Below are 21,894 nucleotides of genomic sequence, written 5' to 3'. Positions count from 1 at the left end.
AGAGAAAAGGTTAGGTTAGATCTAGGTCCTTAGCCTGTAATTCGTAACGTATGCTGAAACTGCCCGCACAGTGTGTGTGTGTGTGTGTGTATGTGTGTGTGTGTGTAGTGGGTGTGCAGGTGTGTGTGGTGGCACACCTGTGGATATCTCTGGAGGGCAGAAGTTTTAACACAAGTCCCCGGGCTAACCTCAAGGGCAGGCGGTGCCGGCTCCTGCAGGAGGCTCCCCGAGTGCTTCCTTGCCTCTTCTAGCTGCTGGGGGCCACCACGTGCCTGGGCTCTTGACTGCACCCCTCTGACTCTACAGCTCTCTGACTCTGACCTTCCCTCCTCCCTGGTGACTCCCCTGGGCCAGGTGGATAATCTAGGATAGTCTCCCATCTCAAGAGCCTTTAGTCAGTCACATCTGCAAAGTTCCTTTGCCATGTTAAGATGACATAATTCCAGGGGATTAGGATGAGCACATCTTTGGGACTTCATTCTGCTTGCTGCAGCCCTCTGGCCACCTGGGTGTGATCAGCAGCGTGGAAATGCCACGGACCAGGACCATGCAGAGTGGCCCCCTGGCGTGAACCTGCCGTGAGAAGTGGCCCTGCACTCTTGGCAGCGGTGGAGCCAGCTGAGGTGGCGACAGAAAGCCCTGGCTGCCTTGCCCTGGAGAGCCCAGTGCTGACGTCTGTGGGCACAGCCCTGCCTAACGGTGACCGGGCGTGGTGAGGGAGCTCTTTTCCAGGGCCACCTCATTGTCTGGGTCCTAGCATTGCTGTCCCCAAGCTGGGGATGTATGCTGTCATCCTAATGAATAAGAATTGTCACGAGACCAGAAAGCTGGGTCAGTGCTGGCAGCGGGGAGCCCAGCCACAGCCTTGCGGGGGCTGCTTCTCCCGGGCCTGGGCAGTCCGAGGAGGCGTCACAGCCGTGTCCTCAGGCAGCGTTCTTGGGGCGCTCTATGCCATAGGCTGTGGCAGAGCCCAGGTCTGTTGGAGGCTCAGCCATTGCAGGCATCCGGTGGACTTGGAAGCTGACCTGGCTTGCTCAGCACTCAAGCTCAGCCTGCCTCGGGTGGCTGGTGTGACTGTCCAGGGTTTGAAAGGCGTCTGAGCTCCCCGACAGGGGCCGGATGCTGCACAGGCACTGGACCAAGACAGTTGGGGTGGGGACCGCCACCTACAGGAGAGCAGGTATGCTGGAAGCAGAAGGTGGATGTCTGTGCTTGGAGGGGGGCTCCAACCTTCGTCAGAGTCCCTCGACCTTCACAGTTAGGGTCCCTTGGAGCAGAGGTGGGGGCTGGGCACTGCCTGGGGGGCTGGTGGAGAGCTCAGAGTGCCGCAGCGCTGTGGTTTCCAGCTTGAGTCGGGCTGCATGGGCTCAGTTCCTGGTCCTCACCTCCTGTGAGGCTGATGCCGTCTACCTGACCTGCCGCTGTGACCAGGCTCCTGGTGAAGCACACGGGCCTTGATCCCGCCCAGCTAGGTCTGAATGCACGTAGCACAAGGCTTCAGAGTCCTGGTCTCCTCTGTGGAGCGGGCACAGATGGAGGCTGCCCTTTGCTTGGGGAACTGGGGAGGATGGAGAAGAGGCAGGGTGACTGGTGACCTGGTGGGAGGAAGGCTCCAGCAGCTCCTGCCCCTCTCCACCCTTGCCATGATTCCAAGTGAGTCCAGCGGGGTGGAGCTCCTTGTACCCAGCAAAGTCAGCACACACCAGAGCCATGTCTTCTTTCCAGAGAAGCCCCCAGCCGGCGCGCTTCTGTGGTGCTTTTGCACATGTGGTTCACCCTCAGGGCTCACTTGCTGGCTTTGAGGTGCCCTGCGTCCCGCCTGCTGGTGACTGGACTTTCTCTTGTTCTCTTGCAGGCTGCCAACAGCTACCTGCGAGACCAGTGGTTCCATTCTCTGCAGTGGAAGGTAAGTCTTGCCTAGGCTGCTCCTTCACCGTGGCCACCTGTCTCAGCCCGTGACGTGATGGCTTAAAGCCAGCCTGTTACCCAGAGGCGTGGTGGCAGAGCACTCTGGCCTTTAGGCAGTCGAGCAGAGGAGCCTCGCCCACTGTACAGAAACCCCTGCCCTTCGTGCCCTGGGGTGAGGGTCCTGTCCCCTGCAATGCCGAGGCCATGTTCCTGCCTAGTGCTGTTAGCCCAGGGCCTTGCACAAGTGTCCCTGCTGCCAAAGGGTTTTGGAACTGCTTGCTGTTGGAGTAAGGCCAGTCTGAGGGCCAGGGAGGCTGGCCCCAGGGCTCCAGCTCTGTGCACGGTGACTTCTGGAGGTTGCACAGCGTTGTGGAGAGAAACCAGCCCTGTTCCCGAGGCTTCCCCCGCCTGTCCCTTCTCAGGCCTTGGCCTAACTGCCTGGTTATAACTCTGCAGAGGAGGTTTGGAGTCTTCTGACACATAAAGAGAAATCGACTTTGCTGGTCACTTTTTAAAACTGGACCACCTTTGCCAAGCAGGGTCCTCAGGCCCCCTGAAGTCCAGGTTCTGCTCTGGGACTCAGGCAGTGGCGTCACATTCAGGTGAGGTGTGCAGCTTGCCCAGGGAGCATCTGTGCCTCTCTGGCTCCCGCTGTGCCAGCTGTGGTTGAGGACAAGTGTGGCAGGCCCCCTGGAGGGGCAGGCATGCCGAGAGCTGTCATCGCAGTGAGCTGGGAACTCTTGGGGGGACTGAGGGAGGCTCAGCTCCCTCACCTCCAAGGGCTCTCTCACAGCCAGGCTGGACACGAGGCTCCAAGTTGGGACTATACGTACCACACTTCTGTGTGCCAGGGGCTGTGCCGTCTCACAGTGTCCACCCCACCCTCACCAGGACGTCGTGACGTCGATGATTATTGCTGTCCGCATTGTGCACACAGGTAAATGGAGGCTGGAGTCTGAGGCAGTGAGGGCAGAGGCGGGCTCGCAGGTTCAGACCCGTGAGGTTCTGGATGTAGTTGGGGGAGCCCCGGGCAACTGAGGGGCATGATGGCCCATGCCTGCTTCCGGAACCAGCAGTGCTGATGAAGCGAGCGCACACAGGGGCAGCATCCCCGCTGCTGCACTCTGTGCCCAGGGCCAGCGTGACCTAGGACCCCTGGGCCCCTGGGGAGTTAGATGCCACAGTGGTCGAGAGGGAGGAGCAGTAACGGGGCAGCAGTGGCCAGTCACATGCCATCGCCATGGTGCATGGCCCCCCAGAGCTTTTCCTGAAGGAAGAGTCCATTTTGCTGTCAGGGACGGTGGCTCCTTAGTCCAGCTCATCTGCCCTCCAGGTGTCTCACATGTGAGTCCTTGTAAGTGGCAGCCTTGAGTGTCCTCTTGCCCAGGATAGAACGAGGTGGAGGTGCACAGGCTGAGTCTGTGCTGGGTGCACAGAGGGCGTCTGTGGCAGGCGTGGCTCTGCCTGCACCTTGCCAGCCTTTCCTTCGGCGGCAGCTGCAGGCCTGCCCAGAAGGCAGCACTGCACACACTGGGAACGCTATCTGACTGTAAGGGGTGACCCAGGTGGGCACGGAAAGTGGAATTTGGGGAGAGTAAAGGTGATTTAGAAGTTCAAGCTTCAAACACTGATTTGTCAAGAATTTCACATGGCGTTCAGGTGGTTGGTTAAGCTCGTCTGGAACTGGGGTCACCGGCGTCCAGCAGTTCTTGGGAAGACAGTCTGTGCTCAGGTGTGGTGGTATTTGGCATTTATCGATGGTTATTCAATTTAATCAATTAAAAGAAAAATGAGGGGCACAGCAACTAGGAGAGCTAAACCAGAGGCGTCCGAGAGCAGGCAGGTGCCTGGTGGTGTGCTGGCCCCTTTTCCAGGTGGTGGCTGATGACGCGGGCTTGTGTTTTAAGCATCTGTAAGACACTGGCAGTTTTTCCCCTTTGACAGTTGCCCCCCAATAATTTAGGTATGCGGCCACCAGGTGGCAGTGTTTCTCAGTGTTGGCAACTTGATTCAACTCCTTTGACTCTTAGCCACTTAGTTCTGATGATAGTTAAGGGGGCTTGCTTGTCTTCTTTATAAAATGGGAAAGTTGTTTTGGAGGTATTGCTGGCTAGCAAGATGAGCCGGAAACCCTGGATTGGAGTCCTGCTCTGTAACTTGCTTGTACTGGTCTGGAAAGACTATAGCAAATGTTCATTTAATTGAGATAGAATTAGTAAATACCTACCACGTGGCAGGCCTGGCTGGGTACATTCTGGTTCACTGTTACTCAGCCCATGACAGGACCAAGGCTTGGAGAGGTTGAATGACTTGGTCATATTTGCATAGCAACTAGATCTGAAGATTTAGTCCAAATCTGTCAGTCCATCTTGCTTCCTCCTTGATCAAACCATGTCTGACTGAGATGCAGACTTTTCAGCCAACAGGGGACAGGACCCTCTGCTGCTCCTGAGACAGCCACTCTCTCTTTCATATTTATAATTCAACCAGCCATTTCAAAACTTCCCTTTCCTTTTTTCTTTTCCCTTCCTCTATTTAAACAGGGGGAAAATCATTAGATTATTAAAGTTAGGGACCGCTAGAAATTCCACCTCGTCAGTGTAAGTCTTCATTTCTAAGCGTCACCTCTGTCGTCTTAGCCCCTGCGCAAGTGCAGCATGTGCAGAAAGCTTCCTTCTCCTGAAGAGCGTGGCCTCTGGGACACTGTGTCCCTGGGTTTAGCTGTGGCCAAGTTGTGCCGACCCCGCTCGGCATTCCCCACAGGGGCCCAGCCCCCTCGTGGCCAGAACTGGGTCTTTGGGGCTTAAAAGTACTTGTTTTTCTAAAATGCCCGGTGGCCCTCTGAAGCCCAGCTCTGTTCACGAAAGCCTTGTTTGGTAAAGGAGGAAAGCAAAGGGAAGACCTGTCTAGAAAGCACCAAAATAAGAGACACCCAGGGCGGGGTGCAGCTCAGTGTGGAGTGCCCGAGGTTCAGTCCCCAGGACGGGGTGGGACAGTAACGAAGGTTGAGGAGTGCTGCTGTAGGTCTGCTCCCGGGTGAGGTGTGCTGTGACCGCGTGGCCTGTGCTGCCTGTGGCTCGTCCCTGTTCCCCAGTAGCACATTGTCTGAAAGGCCTGGCGTGGCCTCGGGTGCCCGCCGCCATCCCCGCCCCTTGCTGGAGGAGTTCCTCTGCTGGTTCCGGGCCCGCGCACCATCTCCTCTCCCTGACCAACTTCTGTGGTCAGCCTTCACAGATGAGGTCTGAGTGCAGAGCGCACGAGGTCCCCGCCAGGTCCTCTCTCACCCGCCACCTCCCTGGGCACTCTGCTCTCCCTGCTCCCAGCCATGTTGGTTAGGGAAGTCCAAGGAGGCCTGGAGCCCTGGACAAGGGCCAGCAAGCACCTTCCAGCCCCTCGCGGGTGGGGTGGAGGAATGGGTTGCTCTGGGCGGCATGACAGTAGTGCAGACCTCTGGAAGCTGCTGGAGCAGAGCCCAGGTCTTTGACTCCTGGGGAGGCTGGCTCTGATCGGTTTGGGTGGTTGGGCCCCAGAGGCCAATTCCCAGGGGCGTGGAAGCAAAACAACGATGTTGGGTTAATGAGGCCTCCTTTCTGGCTCTGAGATGTGCCACCTTGCTCCTTCCCTGGTGCTTGGAGGCTGGGTCCTTGCATATGGGGACAGCTGGGTTGTGTCAAGGCCTCAAGTGTGTTCACAAAGCTATGAGAGGAATGGACTATTCCTGTGTCCAGGGTTTTGAGATGAGAGGCCGAGGCGTGCACAGCCATGAGGGTGGGCCTGAGTGCCCAGGGACAGGCCCTGTGTGCCAGGCTGTGAGGAGACGCTCTGGACTGATCACAGAGCCCCAGAAACCGAGAGGACACCTGCTCAGGACAGCAGGAATTTCTGGAGACTCCGGCCCTTCCGCCTCCTGATGGGTTCCAAGGCCGCTGCTCAGAAGTCTTGGACCCAAGACAGTTTTATCCCTGGGGAAGCTGGGTCAACTAAGAACAACCCCAAGGGCCCAGTGCCAGAGCTGAGCCCGAGGAATAGACTGAGTGTGTGACAAGAGGCTGGCCAGCTTCCCTGTCCCAGGCTGGCCAGGCCAGAGGAATGTGCTTGGCTCTGGGAAAGTCTCAGCCCATGTTTGCATCCTCTCTGGCCGGCTGCCCTGGCCACGGCTGCCTCCTCCCTGAGCAGGCTTTCCCAACCCCCTGGGGCGGCCACAGCCTCTGATCGCTCTGTCCACACCTCGTCCCTGCTCTGTACAGTAGGGGAGGCAGGAAAGAATGCCGGAGGTGGGGAAAGGCAACATTGCGTGTGTGTTCGCTGTGGCGCTGGTCAGTTTTCTTAGCTGCGAAATGGGGAATGGTGCCTCACTTGCTACTTGACTGTGCGGTTCATGGTTCTTGTTTATGAGGCAGGTAGAGGGGATCCTGGCAGCAGCCAGTGCCTCCTGCAGCCCCTTCAGCCCCGCCAGCATGTCCTCTAGGAGTGGAGCTGGGCAGCCTGTCCTTAGGAGGAGTATCCCCCACTCAGCGGAGCATCCCGAGACCAGTTCTGTATGTGCATCTGCTCCCTTGAACCTTATGACAGCTTTGCAAAGTCTTCCTCTCCTGGACAGGGCCTGAGAGTCCTAGGAGGCGAGGAACTGACCATGAAGGGTGGCTTCTAGCACAGCTCTCCACAGTGAGTCCAGGGTCCAGGCTCTCTCCACCACTGAGTGATTGACAGGCATCAGGGATTAGCCCGGGGCTCTCTCGGGGCCCACATCAAGGGACAGCTGCTGCCAGGGTCCCCGGCCAGAGCAGAATGTGACCATCTGGGCATGCCCTCGGAAGCAGAACTTGCCCACACAGGGAGAAGGGCCCATTGTGCCAGTATTCCCAGGGAACCAGGGCAGAGGGACCGAGGGCCTCGAGCTCATGCCCCTGCTGTACAGCCCTGCTGAAGGCTGAGCCGGGGGGCCCCTGGGAAGGGGAGAGCTCGGGGCTCAGGGCAGGACCCTCAGCGGGTGCCATCACCCCACTCAGGGCTGCAGAGCCCTTCGTGAGTTTAATCCAGCCCAGACTGATCCCTGAATTGCCCCCAGTCCTCTGCACCAAGTAGCAGGTGGTTCTCATGCCTGCGACGGCCTCTGGCTGCTGTGCTGAGCACCTGCCCCACCTGAACACCGACTCAGCCCCTCGGGTTCTCTCCACTCCAGGAAGGGCCTGGTCCTCCTGCTTTCCCATGTTACAGATGTGGAAACTGAGGCCAAGAGTCACACCAGGCTCTTGTGGGCACATGGCTGTCCATGTCAGGGCTGGGCTTTGGACAGTAGCCTGATGGAGTGCAGGTCCTGGGACCTCAGCAGCAGGAGCGGCCTCCCCACGCCACGCCCGGGCGTGCAGGGTGAGGCCCACCTTGCCCGACACTCCCTGCTCCTCAGACCTCTCACGTAGCACCTTGGCACTTTAGTCTCGGGAGCTGCGCATGGAGCTTTACATTTTCCTTGTCTCGTGGACGTCACGGGGTAGATGATGCTCATTAACCTTTGCCTTGCAAATCCCCACCGGGTGCCTGCATGGTGCAGCTGGTGCCTTCCCCTGCCCCGCCTGTCCGCACAGCCTACGGACCACGCCTCCTAGGCCCCGGAGGCTGGAGTCCAGGCTCTGCCCACTCGCCCCTGGCTTTCCTGCATGGCTGCTGCTGACGTCCTTTTGTGCTGACCCAGGTGACCCAGTAGCCACGGCAGAGTGGCCTTCCCCTCTGCCCCTGTTGCCGGCCTACCTCTCTCGCACTTTCCTTTCTCTGATTTCTTTTTTTTAGTGCTGGGGCTGGAACTCAGGCCTCCCGCGTGCGAGGCAGGCTCCACCTGAGCAACCCCAGCCCTTCTCTCCCATTTTCCACCACGTGGAGGACAGCGGCCCCTCTGCGCCAGCCAGGCCTTGCTCCTGCACCTTTCCTGGCATTGCCCATCTTGACGCAGATGTTTCCACACGGCTGTCTGTGCGGGGGCGCGTGGTGTACAGGGCTGGGCCCAGTTTCCCTCTGGACCCTGTCCCGCCAGAGCCCTCACTGCCTTCAAGTCCTTCTAGGGCAGTTGGACACTGGTTACGGGGGTGAGTCGGGCTGGGGGCAGGTTGGTGGCTCTCTCGTTACCCGTTGCTCCCAGAACAGCATCGTCTGCACTGCTGAATGGTGAGGGCTCCAGGCCGAAGGGCCCAGGTTCCGGGCCTGGCTCTGCCACCTCTTGGCCATGTGGCACTGGGCTGGCTCCTTTCCTTTCTGGGCCTCCTTTTCCTCCTGCGTGAAGCAGGGCTCATGATAAGTCCAAGTTCGTTAGGTTCTTAGGAAGATGACTTGGGTCGGTAGCCGTGAAGAATGTGCACCTGCCACGTGCTGAGCGCTGGGCAAGTGTTGGTTCCTATTCCTCACAGATGAGCGGAGACCCTAGACGGTGGGCTCTGGCAGCGGGGAGGTCCTGTATGGCACCAGGCCCCGGGAGTACACGGCGGCATCGCCAGTCACTCTGGGCCCTTTCCCAGAGGCAGAGCGCTCCTCACGAGCCCCGCTGCGTATCCTCCTGGGCCGAGGGGCGCCGAGTGCCGTGGGCTCCAGGTCTGGTTCCGCAGCTTTACCTGTGTCTCTGGGCCTTACCCACAGGAGCCTCTGCATGGTTTCCACGCAGACCCTCGAGCCCAAGAGTCTTCTGCTGGGACAGGAAGGTCCTCGAAGTACCCTGCAGCCTGAGAAGGAAGCAGTTGGGGCGGGGCAAGGGCAGGGAGGGTTGGCTGTCTGCCAAGGGCCCCGCCACATGCTCCTGAGCCAAGTTGAAGCGCAGGAATTCCATCCAGATGAATTTCTGGTACTCAATCAGAGAGGATCTCTTAAGAGGGATCAGAGGATTCCGAGGCGCACCATGAAAGAAGGGCTCTCCCCACCCGGCAGGGGACCCCCGTGGGAGGTAGCCAAGCAAAGGCCTCACCGAGGTGGAGGCGCCCAGCCAGCCAGCCTCACCCTGCACCTGTGCTCACTCGAGCCCAAGGGTGGAGGCCTCCGGGGCCCAGGCCGCCAGCTCCCCCAAGAGGCCACAGTCTCCAGCGTCTCCCAGCCACGGCCCAGGCCGCTCAGTGGGTCACAGGGGACCCTGTAGCCAACAACAAGGATAGCTTCTGGGATTGGAACCAACAAGTGGCAGAGGGCTGGGCAGCCTTGGGGATGAGGCTCAAGCTCCCGTGGGCCTTCTTTACAGTAGAGGAAGAGAAGCAGCAAGTAGGCACCTGCTGCTGCAGGAGCTGCGTGGGGGCTTCCATGTAGTGTCATCTCAGGAAACCCATCTGGTAGGAGGAGCTGAGCCAACAGAGGGGCTTGTCCCCAGGTGCATAGCAGCCCAGGGTGGAGGCCTCCAGCCAGCCTCGTGCCTGGGCAGAGTAGCTGGGTGGGGGCCACGTTTCTGCTTTCCTACCGGAGCTCTTGTCTGTTTTATAATAAACCTCCCCTGCAGGACAGCATGTGGAGAAAAGCACACAATTCATGAGTGTGCCGCTTGGGAAACTTCCAGGCCTCCCAGCCTCTCCACCTCCCAGCCTCCTGGCCTTCCCGCCTCCCCAGCCTTCCCATCCCCGGCTGCTGCTGCTCCAACTCCAGCAGCCCAGGTTAGTTTTGTATATATTTGGACTTTACCTTAATGGAATCGTACAATCTGAACTCTTGTGACCTGGCGTCTAGGCTGAAAATCAGGTTTATCAGACCCAGCTGTTGTGCTGCGTGCTGTGGTTATTTTTTCCTTACTTTGTTGGGTTGTACTCTTGACTTCTTTGTTCTGTCATGAACAGAGATGTCCAGTCTGGGGCTGTTACAGGTGGAACCGTGTAAACATCCTGGTATATGTCCACATTCCTGTTGAGTGTGTGCTAGGAAGTAAGTCATCAGGTTGCAGGGCAGACTCACTGTGGTCTTCAGTCGACGCTGGCCAGTAGTGTTCTGGTGTGGTTGTACCTCTGCTCCTTCTTAGGGGTACGAGAGGCCTGAGTCAGGGGAGGTTTAAAAAGTACACTTACCAAGCTATTTTATGCATTTACTTATTTAGGTATTGGAGATTGAATTCAGTGGCACTTTGTCAGTGAACTATATCCCTGGCCATTTTTATTTTATTTTTTTTAAATTTATTTTTATTGTAAACAAATGGGGTACATCTTGTTTCTCTGGTTGTACCTGAAGTAGAGGCATACCATCTGTGTAATCATACATTTACATAGGGTAATGGTGTTTGATTCATTCTGTTATTTTTCCCTTCCCCCCACCCCTCCCACCCCTCTTTTCCCTCTATACAGTCCCTCCTTCCTTCATTCTCACCTCCCTCCCACCCCCCATTATGTGTCATCATCCGCTTATCAGGTTCCAATTTTAGTATATGTGCTGCCGAAGTGAGCACCCTTTTTATTTTTTATTTTGAGACAGGGTGTCACTAAGTTGCTTAGTCCCCAGCTGAGTGTCTGAAGTTGGCCTCAAACTTGGAATCCTCCTGGCTCAACCTCGCTAACCGCTGGGGTCATAGGCACGTGCCACTGTGCCTGACATTAAGTGTTTTTTAAATACTAAAGAGGTCAAAGAAATTCTAAAAACATCCCCACTGTCCCATAAACCTTCCCAACATTTACGATTTTTCAAAATGAGGCTGCAGTTCATGTATAACCAAGCGCCCGTGTCCTGACTGCCAGCTCAGGGACGGTTGACTCATCCACCTGAGTGACCATCACCCCAGGAGCCACCCAGCCAGCCCCTCACCTGTACAAGACACACCTGTGACCCTGCAGGAGTGCAGGCAGCCGTACAGCCCCGTGGTTTCCCCTGGAGCCGGGAGCGTCCACGTGCAGCAGGTTTCCATGGGTCTGGCCAGAACTGCACCCTCTGCCAGGCAGGCATCCTCTCCTCGCCCCTCGCAGCCTGGGTGGCCCTCGTGTCTCCTTGGTCACACATACGGATCCACTTTGTTCCTTTTTGTGGCTTGGAAGTGTTTGCCCCCCTTATCCATAGGGGACATGTTCTAAGACCCCTCCCAGTGGATGCCTGAATCCTCAGCGGGTTCCAAGCCCTACGGACAACGTTCACCCATGTGGCCCGCAGCATTGCCACAGGTGCCAGAGTTCGTGCGTCCATGTTCTGTGCCCTGGCACCTCCTTCCCATCACTATTCCTGTGCTTCGGGGCCATTATTAAATAAAGCAAGGGTTACTTGAACACCAGCACTGGGGCATGGGTATCACCAAGGTTGATCTGGTAACCGAGAGGCTACTATCGGGCTGATAGTGTGTGCAGGGTGGACACACTGCATCCAGGCAGGGTGGAGTGGGCCATGCCACAGTTCTGTCACACCACTCCATCTTATATCCAAAACACATGAGTAGTTCATTTCTGGAATTTGCCATTTCATATTTCCACACCATAGTTGACCCTGGGTAAGTGAAATTGTGGAAGGCTCACCTGTGTGTAAGGTTGTCCTCTGTTCAGACATGCTTCCAGCTTGTCTCAGTAAATGCTATTGTCCAAGCGAGGAAGCTGAGTTTCTGAAAGGGCCTGGGGAGGGTGTTGAATGACTGCCATTTACCCCACAGACCTTCCCATGAGGCCCCGCGGCTGCCCGCATGCCATCACGACGCACCCAGAGCCTAGGGGTGGGTTGAGTAGCAGGCACCATACACCTAGGCCACCCAGCCTCTGTGTGTGCCCTCGTCCCTGTGGGAGGGTCCACCTGGGTCTCTGAGACCACCAAGACAACCCCGTCCCCTTCTGTGTTCCTGGTCCTCAGGAATGGTGCAGTATAGTGACTTTCCCAGTGGCCAGGACAGAAGTGGTGTCTGTGGATTTGTTCCTTTTTTCCCTTTTTCCGGGCAGGGAAGGGGCACCAGAGCTTTTGTGTGTCATCAGCACACGCTTTGAAGGGGCTGGTGAGTCACTGAGGCCAACAAGGAGCTTTTCATGTAAATGGTTTGTGGTGAACTTGTTTTCTGCCCTTCATGGCAGAATTCCGTTTTTTCCTCCCCTTCTCTCTTTATAGAAAGTTTTCCAAACGTATCAGAAGGTCATGTCTTCATTAGAAGACCTTGTTCTGCAGGGGGCTGCAGTGGCAAGCAGGGTCTCTTGGTTCAGGGTTGCTTCCTGCTCTTGGGCAGCACTGTGACCGGGCAGTCCCGCCCGGGAGGGGAGGCGGCCTGCTGTTCCAGTGTCGGCTTCTGAGGCGCCCATCTGCCTGTTGGCCTGGAGACAAGCACAGCACCAGTGCCATAGAGGAATTAGGTCCTCGCCTCAGCCAGAGGCAGTCTGGGATCCCCAGGTAGCAGCTCTGCTCTCAGGAAGAAAGGTGGGCATGGGGGTGTGCTGGCAGAGGCTTGGACAAGACCCTTTGGAAGATGGGACTGAACTGGCCTTCTGGGCTGGGGCAAGTGCCCAGGAGAACAAGGACTTTAAAAAGTACACCCAGGAAGTCAGGGGTCCCTTGGCACTGACCAGAGATAGTGGCAGGCTCCAGTGGACCATTTGTGACTGTTGGCTCCTGAGACCCTGGTTGAGACTGTAGTGAATTCATCCCCAGAGGGACCTCCTACCCTCCCAGCCTCCTGGCTACTACAGACCCAGGGGTTTTGAACCAATAGCTCAGTGGTTCTCAAAGTGGGGTCGCAGACCAGTGTCATCTGGGAGCTTAGAAATCTAAATTCTCTCTCTCACAAACTGGGATTGGGGTTGCAGAACACCTGCATTTTGACACACCCTCAGGTGACTCTGAGGCACACCAGGGCTTGAGAGCTACTGCAACAGATTGAAGCAAGGAGGAAGTGCAGTAAGCCTTTATTGAAGGCTCCTGTCCTCCCTGCACTTCACCTATTGCCTTGTACAAGCTGCAATATCCCCAGGAGGTGGGTGTTATATCCCCGTGTTGCAGACGAGAACTGACTTTCTGGTTAAGTGAGTTCCTTGTGCATCCAAGCCAGAGTTCAAACCAGAATCCAGTGCCTTCTGTGCCTTCCAGGCCCTGATGCTGTATCTTGTGAGCAGCCTGAGATCAAGTGTAAACGATGTGTCCACAGCTTCTGGATTTCTCTACAGTGTCCTCTCCATTGTGCAGGTGACTTAGGATTCACCACGATGAGTAACCTGGAACTCACACTCCTTCCCTGTGGGTGTTCCCCATCCGGCTACCTGAGGCCCCACAGAGGAGGAGCCCCTGTGTGAAGCCTGGCTCTGTGAGAGGCAGGACCACTGTGCCCCCTAGCCAAGCACAACATGACCTGTCTGGAAATTCATGTTAGAGACCAACTGGAAATTCCTTTACTAGGGAACCGGCTCCTTTGCCAGGGTGCTCGTACATCAAGGCCCTTCGTGGTAGGAGCCAGTGGCTGCAGCGAACAGAGGACAGCCCAGCAAGCAGCGGAGGCTTCCAAACAAAGCCGCAGACTGAGCAGATGCCCTTTGAAGTACTGCAAGCACTAGATAAAGTTCCTGGTAAAATAAACAGCAGGGCCCTGCGGAGATGCTACTGTCATGAGGTTTACACAGGGGTGGTGGGGGCAGCGTGTAGGGGAAGTCCTTGCTCGGGATGGGGTTCCTTTATCAGGCCTGGAGGAAGCAGAGCCCTGCCCCATGGTGTTGGGCCGACCACACGCCAGGGCCATACCCCCTCTGTGGAGATGGAGGTGGTGCAGCCTCTGGGACGGTCTTTGCATCTTCCATTTTGTATGGTGGGCTGTTATCATCAGGGGTTTCCTCAGAAAATGCCACCTTGGATTAGTGACTAATAAGAGGCCCAGTGCTCCTGTCCTTGATTTTGGGTGCAGAGAGTTCGTTGGCACAGGTTGGCCCTTGTCAAGAGGGAGGGCAAGGCCACTGAGCTGAAGCTGGTGGCCCTGCCACAGGTCCCCAGAAGGATGGCATGTGGGACAGGTCAGGCAGCAGGCCTGCCACGGGCCTCAGTTTTACATCTCGAATGGACATCCCGCCTCTACCAGCACATTCAAGGTGTCTTGCTAAGGCGCACAGGTGGGGAATTCATGGAAGCTCTTTGGAGTGGCTCCCTCAGGTGACAAGAGAGCGAGCCAGATGCACAGACATATGTGCAGCAGTGCCATGCTTACAAACAAAATGAGGACCTCAGGCTGCTCCGTGGGCCTGTGAGATTACGTAGGACCGTGAGAAAGACACAAGGCCATGCTGACCCAGGGTGCAACGCCCTGGCCAGCGCCTGTGCTCGCCAGCCGGTCTGGAGAGCAGCCCTGCCTGGCCACGCTTCAGCAGCACGGTAGTCGCAGGAGGGGGACTGTGGCTTACCCTGTGGCCCTCCGGAGAAGGTTTCCTGAACCCGGACATAAGCTGGGGTGTCACAGTGCTAGTGGGGATGCAGCGTGGGGGAGGGCCGAGGCGATGGAGGAAAGAGGCAGCTGGGAGGTTACGGCCCAGCCCCGTGGGCTGGTGTACGTGCACACACACTCACGTGTGTACATACGTGTGCGCACACAGAAGGGAACGCATGAAACGACATCACTCAGTACAGAGCGCGGGCATCGTCCCACAGGGTGCCGCTGACAGCTCTGCTCTCCACCCTCCCACTGTTCTGTACGACCCTGAGTTTTCAAAGAACGCATGTTATCTTAGAAATCACGTGATACACCACACCACTGAGAAGCACAGATACTACGGCCGGCCACTCTGAGACTCTGGAAGGGACAGTACCACCACCACAATCCCGGTTCTGAAGTTCCAGGGTTCCTTCCCCCTTTCTCTCTGATTGGCAGTACAGTGCCTGGCTAGGCCTCCGCAGCGAGTGGCGTCTCTGCTATGGAGCTGGGCGAGCCCCACCCAGACCCCTCCCCAGCCTCCTTTGCAAAGAAGTGAGCTGTGCCAGCCCCACGTGGGGCCTTCCTGGCCGTGCGTGTGGGATCCCCGAGCATGTGGGCCGGCCTGGCTCTGGGTGGTGGAGGGGGTCCAGGCGGATCCGATGTTCCTACTCCCTGACTGCCGCGTGGTGCTCCATGGGCCACAGTCGCATTCCTCCACTGTGGACCTGTGGTCGCCTGAGGTTTTGCACTTCCCTCCTGAACTCACTAGCTACCATTTGTCAAACCTGAAATATTAAGTTTAATTCTCTCAACAGCTCTAAGAGGCAAGGGCCACTAAAGTCCTCATTTTATAAATGATGAAAATAAAGGTCAGAGAGGTGACATGGTTTGTCTAAGTCTGCACAGCTCGAAAGTAGCAGGAAAGAAGTCCAAACGTGGGTCTGCCCACTCTCAGTTTATTATAACACACACGCTGGGAGCAAAAACACGGTCTTTCGTTCCCAGGAGTTTCCAGGCTGGGATGAGGGCAGCCTGACAATCTTTAGAATATTCCAAGAGCTGAGGACGTGATGTGGCGGGGTGTGCTAAGCCTGGGCCTGGGGACCTGCCAGTCTCCCTAGAGTGCTTTGGACAGAGGCAGAAGCCAAGTAGCCCTCCATGGGCACTGCTGATGGAGTTTGCTGGAGCCTTACTGGAGGCAAAGGCCAGATTCCCTGCTGGTGTGAGTGCCTCAGGGCCACTAACACAGGCACCTGTCAGAGCTCTAGGACGGGACCCTGCCTATCTTCCAGCTCTGGTGGCTCTAGATGTTCTTCTGTGGCTTGGTCCATTTAGGCTGCTGTAGCAAAATCAGAGACTGGCTAGCTTACAAGCAACAAAATTTACTTCTCCAGTTCCAGAGGCTGGAAGCCCAAGGTGAAGGCAGATTCCATGCCTGGTGAGGGCCTGTGTCCTGTTCCCAGATGGCGATCTTCCCACTGTGTGCCCACACGATGGGAGGAGTGGTGCAGCTCTGGGGTCCCTTTGATAAGGGCGCTGACCCCATTCTTGAGGGCTCCACCTCATGACACCTCACACTGGGTCCCCTTCCGTCTTTTCTTTCTCGTGTTAGGAACCCCACTGAGGACCCACTTGGTGTGGGCAAGCTTTCCTGACCCAGGTCAGCCTCCTGGGAAGGAAGAGGCACCTCCTATCCACAGGCCTCTGCCAGCTACTGAGAAGGAAGCGCAGAGGACCCGGGTTCAGGGCAGGGGCATGTGGCTGCGTCCAGCTCTTGGATTCCTAGAAATGGTATACACGCCTCTGGTGGGCAGAGTGTGCTTTGAGGGCCACACCATGCCTGCCATCCTGCTTGCCAGTACCTGGCAGGTTTGCAGGGTAAGAGCCTCCCCTGGGGTTAAGGCTTCTTGAAGGCAGGAGAGCCCTTCTAGAGCACCAGGGCGCCAGGTTGGACCCATGTGTGCAGCCCAGTCCCTTCAGGGTCCAGGACCCTGAGACAGTCTTGAGCCAGCTCCTTTTTCCCCCTCTTTCCTGTGGTCTCTGTGCCTGTAAAATAGGGGTTGCCCCTGCCGACCCTGGCACTGGGGATTGAACCCAAGGGCGCTTACCCACTGAGCCACATCCCCAACCCTCTTCATGGTTTATTTTGAGACAGGGTCTCTCTAAGTTCCTTAGGGCCTTGCTAAGTTGCTGAGTCTGGCTTGGAACGTGCGATCCTCCTCCTCAGCCTCCCGAGTGGCTGGGATCATAGGCATGTGCCATCACACCTGGCCAACCGTCAGGAGATTCTAAACATGCTTTTTGTCTATTGTATTAAAATAAACATAATGTGATTTACCACTTTAGCCATACTTGTGTGTACAGTTCTTAATCACAGTCACATTTTTGTGTTACCATTACCACAGTCCATTTCTGGAACTTCTTTACCTTCCCACACTGAAGCTCGCACCCGTGAAAAGAGCTCTCATTCCCCCTCCCCCAGCCCCTGCGGCTGCCATTCTGCTTTCTGTCCCCGTGAAGCTGACTGCTCCTGTCACCTTACATGAGTGAACTTGTACAGAAGCTGTCTGGTGTGACCGACTCGGCTGCCTCAGCAAGGCTCATTCACGCTAGTGCTTCCTTTCTTTTTAAGGCTGAATGATACTCCGTTGCCCGTTGGCTCCATAGTGGTTTAGCTTTCAGTGTGGGTGGACGCGGGCTGCTTTCTCCTTTGGCTGTTGTGAACATATGTACAGATGGACTTGTAAGTATACCAGGGCCCAAAAAGTATCAATGCTCGGGTTCCACCCATCTGCAACACCTGTCTGATGGGCTCGGCCTGGGATTGGACTGTATTCAGATTTTGTTAAGCCCCGGGGACTGCATGTGTCTTAAGGATGAAAACCCTGGCAGGCTTGTTGAGGCTTGAACCCTGGCTGGTTTGTGGCAGCCTGAGTTGTCGGCGGCATGCCCATGGCTGCTGGTGTGACAGAAACCCCTGAGCTAGGGTCCTCCCCCACCATGCTTTGCCAAGGACCCTGTGTCAGTCCCCAACTGATGTCCTTGCCCGGGTTCTCCTGGAAGTTCTTCCTGCGGGCTCCTGGGTCCCCAGCTGGCTCCTGACGTCACTGCTGGTCAGGTGCCCAGGTGTACAAGCCTCCTGGTTGCACCTTCCCGAGGCAGCAAGGACCAGGGGCTTATGCAGCCGGTTGATAGGATGGGCAGGTGTTTGGGTGAATGCCCCACTTACCCACCATGGGAGCAAGGAGGGAAAGGGCATCAGCTTGCCACCAGGAAAGGAAAACCCAACAAAGCAGACTGAGGCTAAGCCAAGACCTGAGGCCTTCTCACCCACTCGCTTGGCCCTGATGCCCACCCCGTGGACTAAATGGAGTCACGTGAACAGCGGCAGCAGGGCACTGAGAAGCCGACCTCCGGGTCAGTGCTTGCTTGCTACCAGCCAGCTGTGTGGGTTTTCAGTGACCCAGGACAAATGGCCGTAAACTGGGTACCTTCAAACAGAAATATGTTCTTTTCCAGTTCTGGGACCAGAAGGCCAAAATCAGGGTTTGGGCAGGGCCCCCCTCCCTCTGGCTCCAGGGCGTTCTTCGCCTCGCCTCCAGCTTCTGGGGACCACACATCCTTGTCACTCCTGGGTCTGCCTGTCTTCACATGGCCTTCTCTTCTGAGTATGCACAATGGTGTGTGCGTGTGTGTGTCTCCACGTGGCCTTTCTACAAGGACACCAGGCAGATTTAAGACCTACTGTAATCCAGTGTGACCGCCTGTATACACAATCGCCTCTGTAGAAACCTGTTTCCAGACAAGACCACAGTCAGATACCGGTGGTTAGCACTCAGGCTCTTTTGGGGAGGCCCAACAGAATCCACAGCAATAGCTGGGAGACCCTGGGGAAGGTTGCCATCCCTCCTTTGCCACGATGCAGTCTGCTTTGCATCATGGGGCAGGATAGGTGTGTCCACCCCACAGAGGTGTGTGGATTACCACTCACCACGCACATGCTCAGGAGCATCAGCCTTCCCGGAAAGCTCCTTGATGGACTGCCGAGGCTCACCCTGACCCCAGCAATTCCCGTGCAGGGGACGGCAGGTTAAAGGATTTGGTGCAGGCCTGCTGCCGCATAAGCACCAACACTCGTTAGCTGTTACTTCTGATGATTATCCTCCTCCCGCCCTGCCCTCCCTTTCACAAATGCCAAGAGCACCTGCCGTGCACCCCAAGTGGCTCCGGTCTCCACACCAAACACTGAAGACACAGTTGAGGCATCATCCTGCCTCCAAGGGGCTCATCATTGAGTGAGAAAAGCAGCCACGTGCAATTCCTGTTGCATTCATACAGCATCAGTGTGGTGGTCAGCCTGCCCAGGTGCAGCAGACCCTGAGCTGCAGGAAGGACGTGGTGCCCAGCTGGGAGCCTGACACCAAAGCCAGGTCATCTCCTAGGTAACCAGCAGTTGCTTCAGAGCCTGCTGTTTCTGTGGCAACGGTAATGACTGCAGCGAGGCTGCCTTTGGTGGGCTCTTAGGGGGTTGAGTGCCTCGCCTGTGTCCCTCATCCAAACAAATTGCCGCTTTCCCCAGGAGCCTGTGTTTCAGGCCACATGTCAGCTGGACACCCAGCTGTAGCCAGGCTGCACCTCCCCTGGGCAGCCAAGGAGGCGAGTGTGTGTGTGTGTGTGTGTGTGTGTGTGATGACTGGAAGTGGCAGCATGGGTAGGGCACAGAAGGCGGCCCAGGTTCACACCGCTCGGTGGCACCAGTATGCAAAGCTAGGCCGAGTGACTAACCCCTCAGCCTCCACTTTCTCAGCTGTCAAGTGGGGCTACTTAAACAACTCAGTAAAGCACTGAGCACTGACCTGGCCCATGGAGGGTCCTCCAGAAGGGGGCGCTCCTGTGCCCTGCTGTCACTTGCAGGACAGTTGTTCTTAGCCATCATCACCGTAATTGGTGGCTTGCTAGAGTGATGGGGCCGTGCCTTGCCCTCCACACAGTAGGTGCCCTTTCACCATCCTGAACCCCCAGGTCCTGGAAGGACATCTGTCGGTGATTGGACCAACAGGCAACAGCACAGTAACTGTCCTGTCTGAATCGTGGTCCCGGAAAGACCCACTAAACCCTGCGCTGCACCGTGGCAGAACCCACAAGTGCAGGGAGTCCTGGTGGAGACCTCCTGTTGTCGGCAAAAGGCAATGGCAGCGTGCACGGCACTGCTCGCCACACACAGGGCGGAAACACCCAGATGCCCTTCCGCAGGGGAGCAGATGGTGGTGTGCGCACGTGGAGCGGCACAGTCATTAAAAGGAATGAAGTCCTGACACACACAGCAACGTGGACAAACCCGAAAGTGTCATGCCGAGTGGATATGCAGTCACAAGAGGCCACCTGCCATGATTCCATTCTTACAAGATGTTCAGAACAGGGACTCACGAAGACAGGAAGGAGACCAGTGGTTGTCAGTTGCTGGCAGGAGTAGGGAATGCTGCTTAGGGGTACAGAGCTTCCTTTGGGGCAATGGCTATATGACACTGTGCGCACTTAGTGTGCCTGAATTGAACTCTTTAAAATGATCAGTGGTTAATTTTGTGGTTATGTGAGTTTTACTTTAATAATGTGTGTATGTGGCATGTGTGTGGGGGCAGTGTGTGTGTGGTATGTGTGTAGTTACCTCCACCTGGTGCCTTGCAGAGCTGGTTTCCAGGCCTGGACTCCTCAGGCAGCCAGAGAAGTGGGCTCTCACAGGCGAAGTCCCTTGATTCCCAGAGGCAGTAGGAGCAAGGGAGGAATCCCAGCTGTAGTGAAAGGCAAGTAATATTCAGTCTACTCTCAGAACATTTATAGAACAGAAGGGCCTGGTCTGTAACAAAAAACAAGCAAATCATGCATTTACAGTATTTCTTTTACAATGAGATCTGATGGCATTGATTTGTAGGTGTGATATAATGTAGGTGTGAGTTGAACATCTTCTGATTACTTAAGCCCCACAATTAGGTACATGCATGCCCTTCAGTTCCCCAGTGTGACCATGTGTCTCACTGGAACGTGCAGATCCTAGGCAGTGCTGTCCTTCCCTAGGAAACTTGAGGCCAGAGCCCCAGGGTGATTTTACAAGCAGATTGCACAGGAGAGCAGGTGTCAAACAAAGTCTGAGAGCTGCGTGTGATCCTTGGCATCTCTCTCCAGAGATAAGCTAGTCTTGAATTAATGATGAAGACCTGGGGCCAGATGGGCAGTTTGGGGGTACATGTGGAACAGTCACAGGTCTTTGTTATCTTTGAAGTCAAAACAATGGTCTGATTCCAAAAGGATTTAAGGGAAGCCATTCTGGAGTTGTAAAAAGAAGGCTAGCACAAAGCAAATTGGCAAATACGTAATTCCTGCATCTTATCAGATTGTAGTGAAATAAAATTAGAAATCAAAACCAAAAAACTCTACAGAAACCATACAAACACATAGAAATTGAACAACATGCTTTTGAGTGGTGAATGGGTGATAGAAGAAATCAAGGGAGAAATTTTAAAAATTCTTAACCTCAAGTAAAAATAGTGATACAACATACCATAACCTCAGAGCTCCATGAGAAAATCAGATCCCCAGTCAACGACCTAGTGATGCACCTCAGCCCTTGAGAAAAAAACAAACCAATCCCCAAACCAGTAGAAGGAAGGAAGTCCTTAAAATCAGAGCCAAAATCAAGGGACTTTAGAGTAAAAAAACAATTCAAAGGATCAGTGAAAGAAAGAGTTGGTTGTTTAAAAAAATAAACAAGAATGAAGAATCCTTACCCAAACTAACCAAAAGAATGAAGAGAGAAGACTCAAATTAATAAAATCAGAAATAATAAAAGAGAAATAATCACAGACTTCACAGAAACCAGCAGATCACTAGGGACTATTTTGAAAACTTATACTCCAATTAGAAAATTTGGAAGAAACGGATACATTTCTAGACAAATGATACCTGTGAAAATTGAATCAAGAGGATATAGAAAACCTAAACAGACCAAAAACTTGTAATAAGATAGAAGCAGTAATAAAAAGCCTTCCAACAAAGAAAAGCCATGACCAGATGAATTCTTAGCTCAAATCTACACGACCTTGAAAGAAGAAATAATGCCAGTGTTCCTCAAATTATTCCATAAAATATAAAGGCATCCACTTCTAGATTCATTCTATGGAGCCAGTATCATACTCATACCAGATAAGGACACAAGGAAAGAAAACTATAAAACAATATCCCTGGTGAACTTCCACGCAAAAATACTTAATAAATATTAGCTATTGTGTTCACCAATGTATTGAGTATCATGACCAAGTTGGTTTTATGCTGGAGATGCAGGGATGGTTTAATATATGCAAACCAACAAATGTAAATTCATCACATAAATAGAAATAAGGACAAAAAAAATCACTTAGTCACCTCAGTAGATACAGAGAAGGCCTTCAACAAAACTCAGCATGCATTCATGATAAAAACACAGAAGACACTAGGGATGGATGGAACCTACCTCAACATAGTAAAGGCTGTATATGAAAAACCCAAAGCCAACAAGTGGGTGAGAGTGAACTGAAAGCATTTCTTCTAAAATATGGGACAAGTATATCCACTCACCATTCCTAATTAATATAGTGCTAGAAATCCTAGTCAGAGCAATTCAGCAAGAGAAGGAAATAAAGGGGATAAAATTTGGAAAGGAAGAA

General features: G+C 54.9%; 1 protein-coding gene across 1 annotated transcript in view; it reads left to right on the top strand.

The window, feature by feature from the left end:
* Window positions 1–21,894, top strand: part of CMIP (c-Maf inducing protein) — a 201,373-nt gene that overhangs the window by 129,484 nt on the left and 49,995 nt on the right. Inside the window, 1 exon segment of the mRNA XM_079119248.1 lies at window positions 1,856–1,906. Within this exon segment, the coding sequence (XP_078975374.1) occupies window positions 1,856–1,906 (51 nt within the window).

This window comes from Sciurus vulgaris (genome assembly GCF_902686455.1).
Source record: "Sciurus vulgaris genome assembly, chromosome: 17".
NCBI classification, from domain to species: Eukaryota; Metazoa; Chordata; class Mammalia; order Rodentia; family Sciuridae; genus Sciurus; species Sciurus vulgaris.
This window is presented reverse-complemented; position numbering and strand designations above follow the sequence as displayed.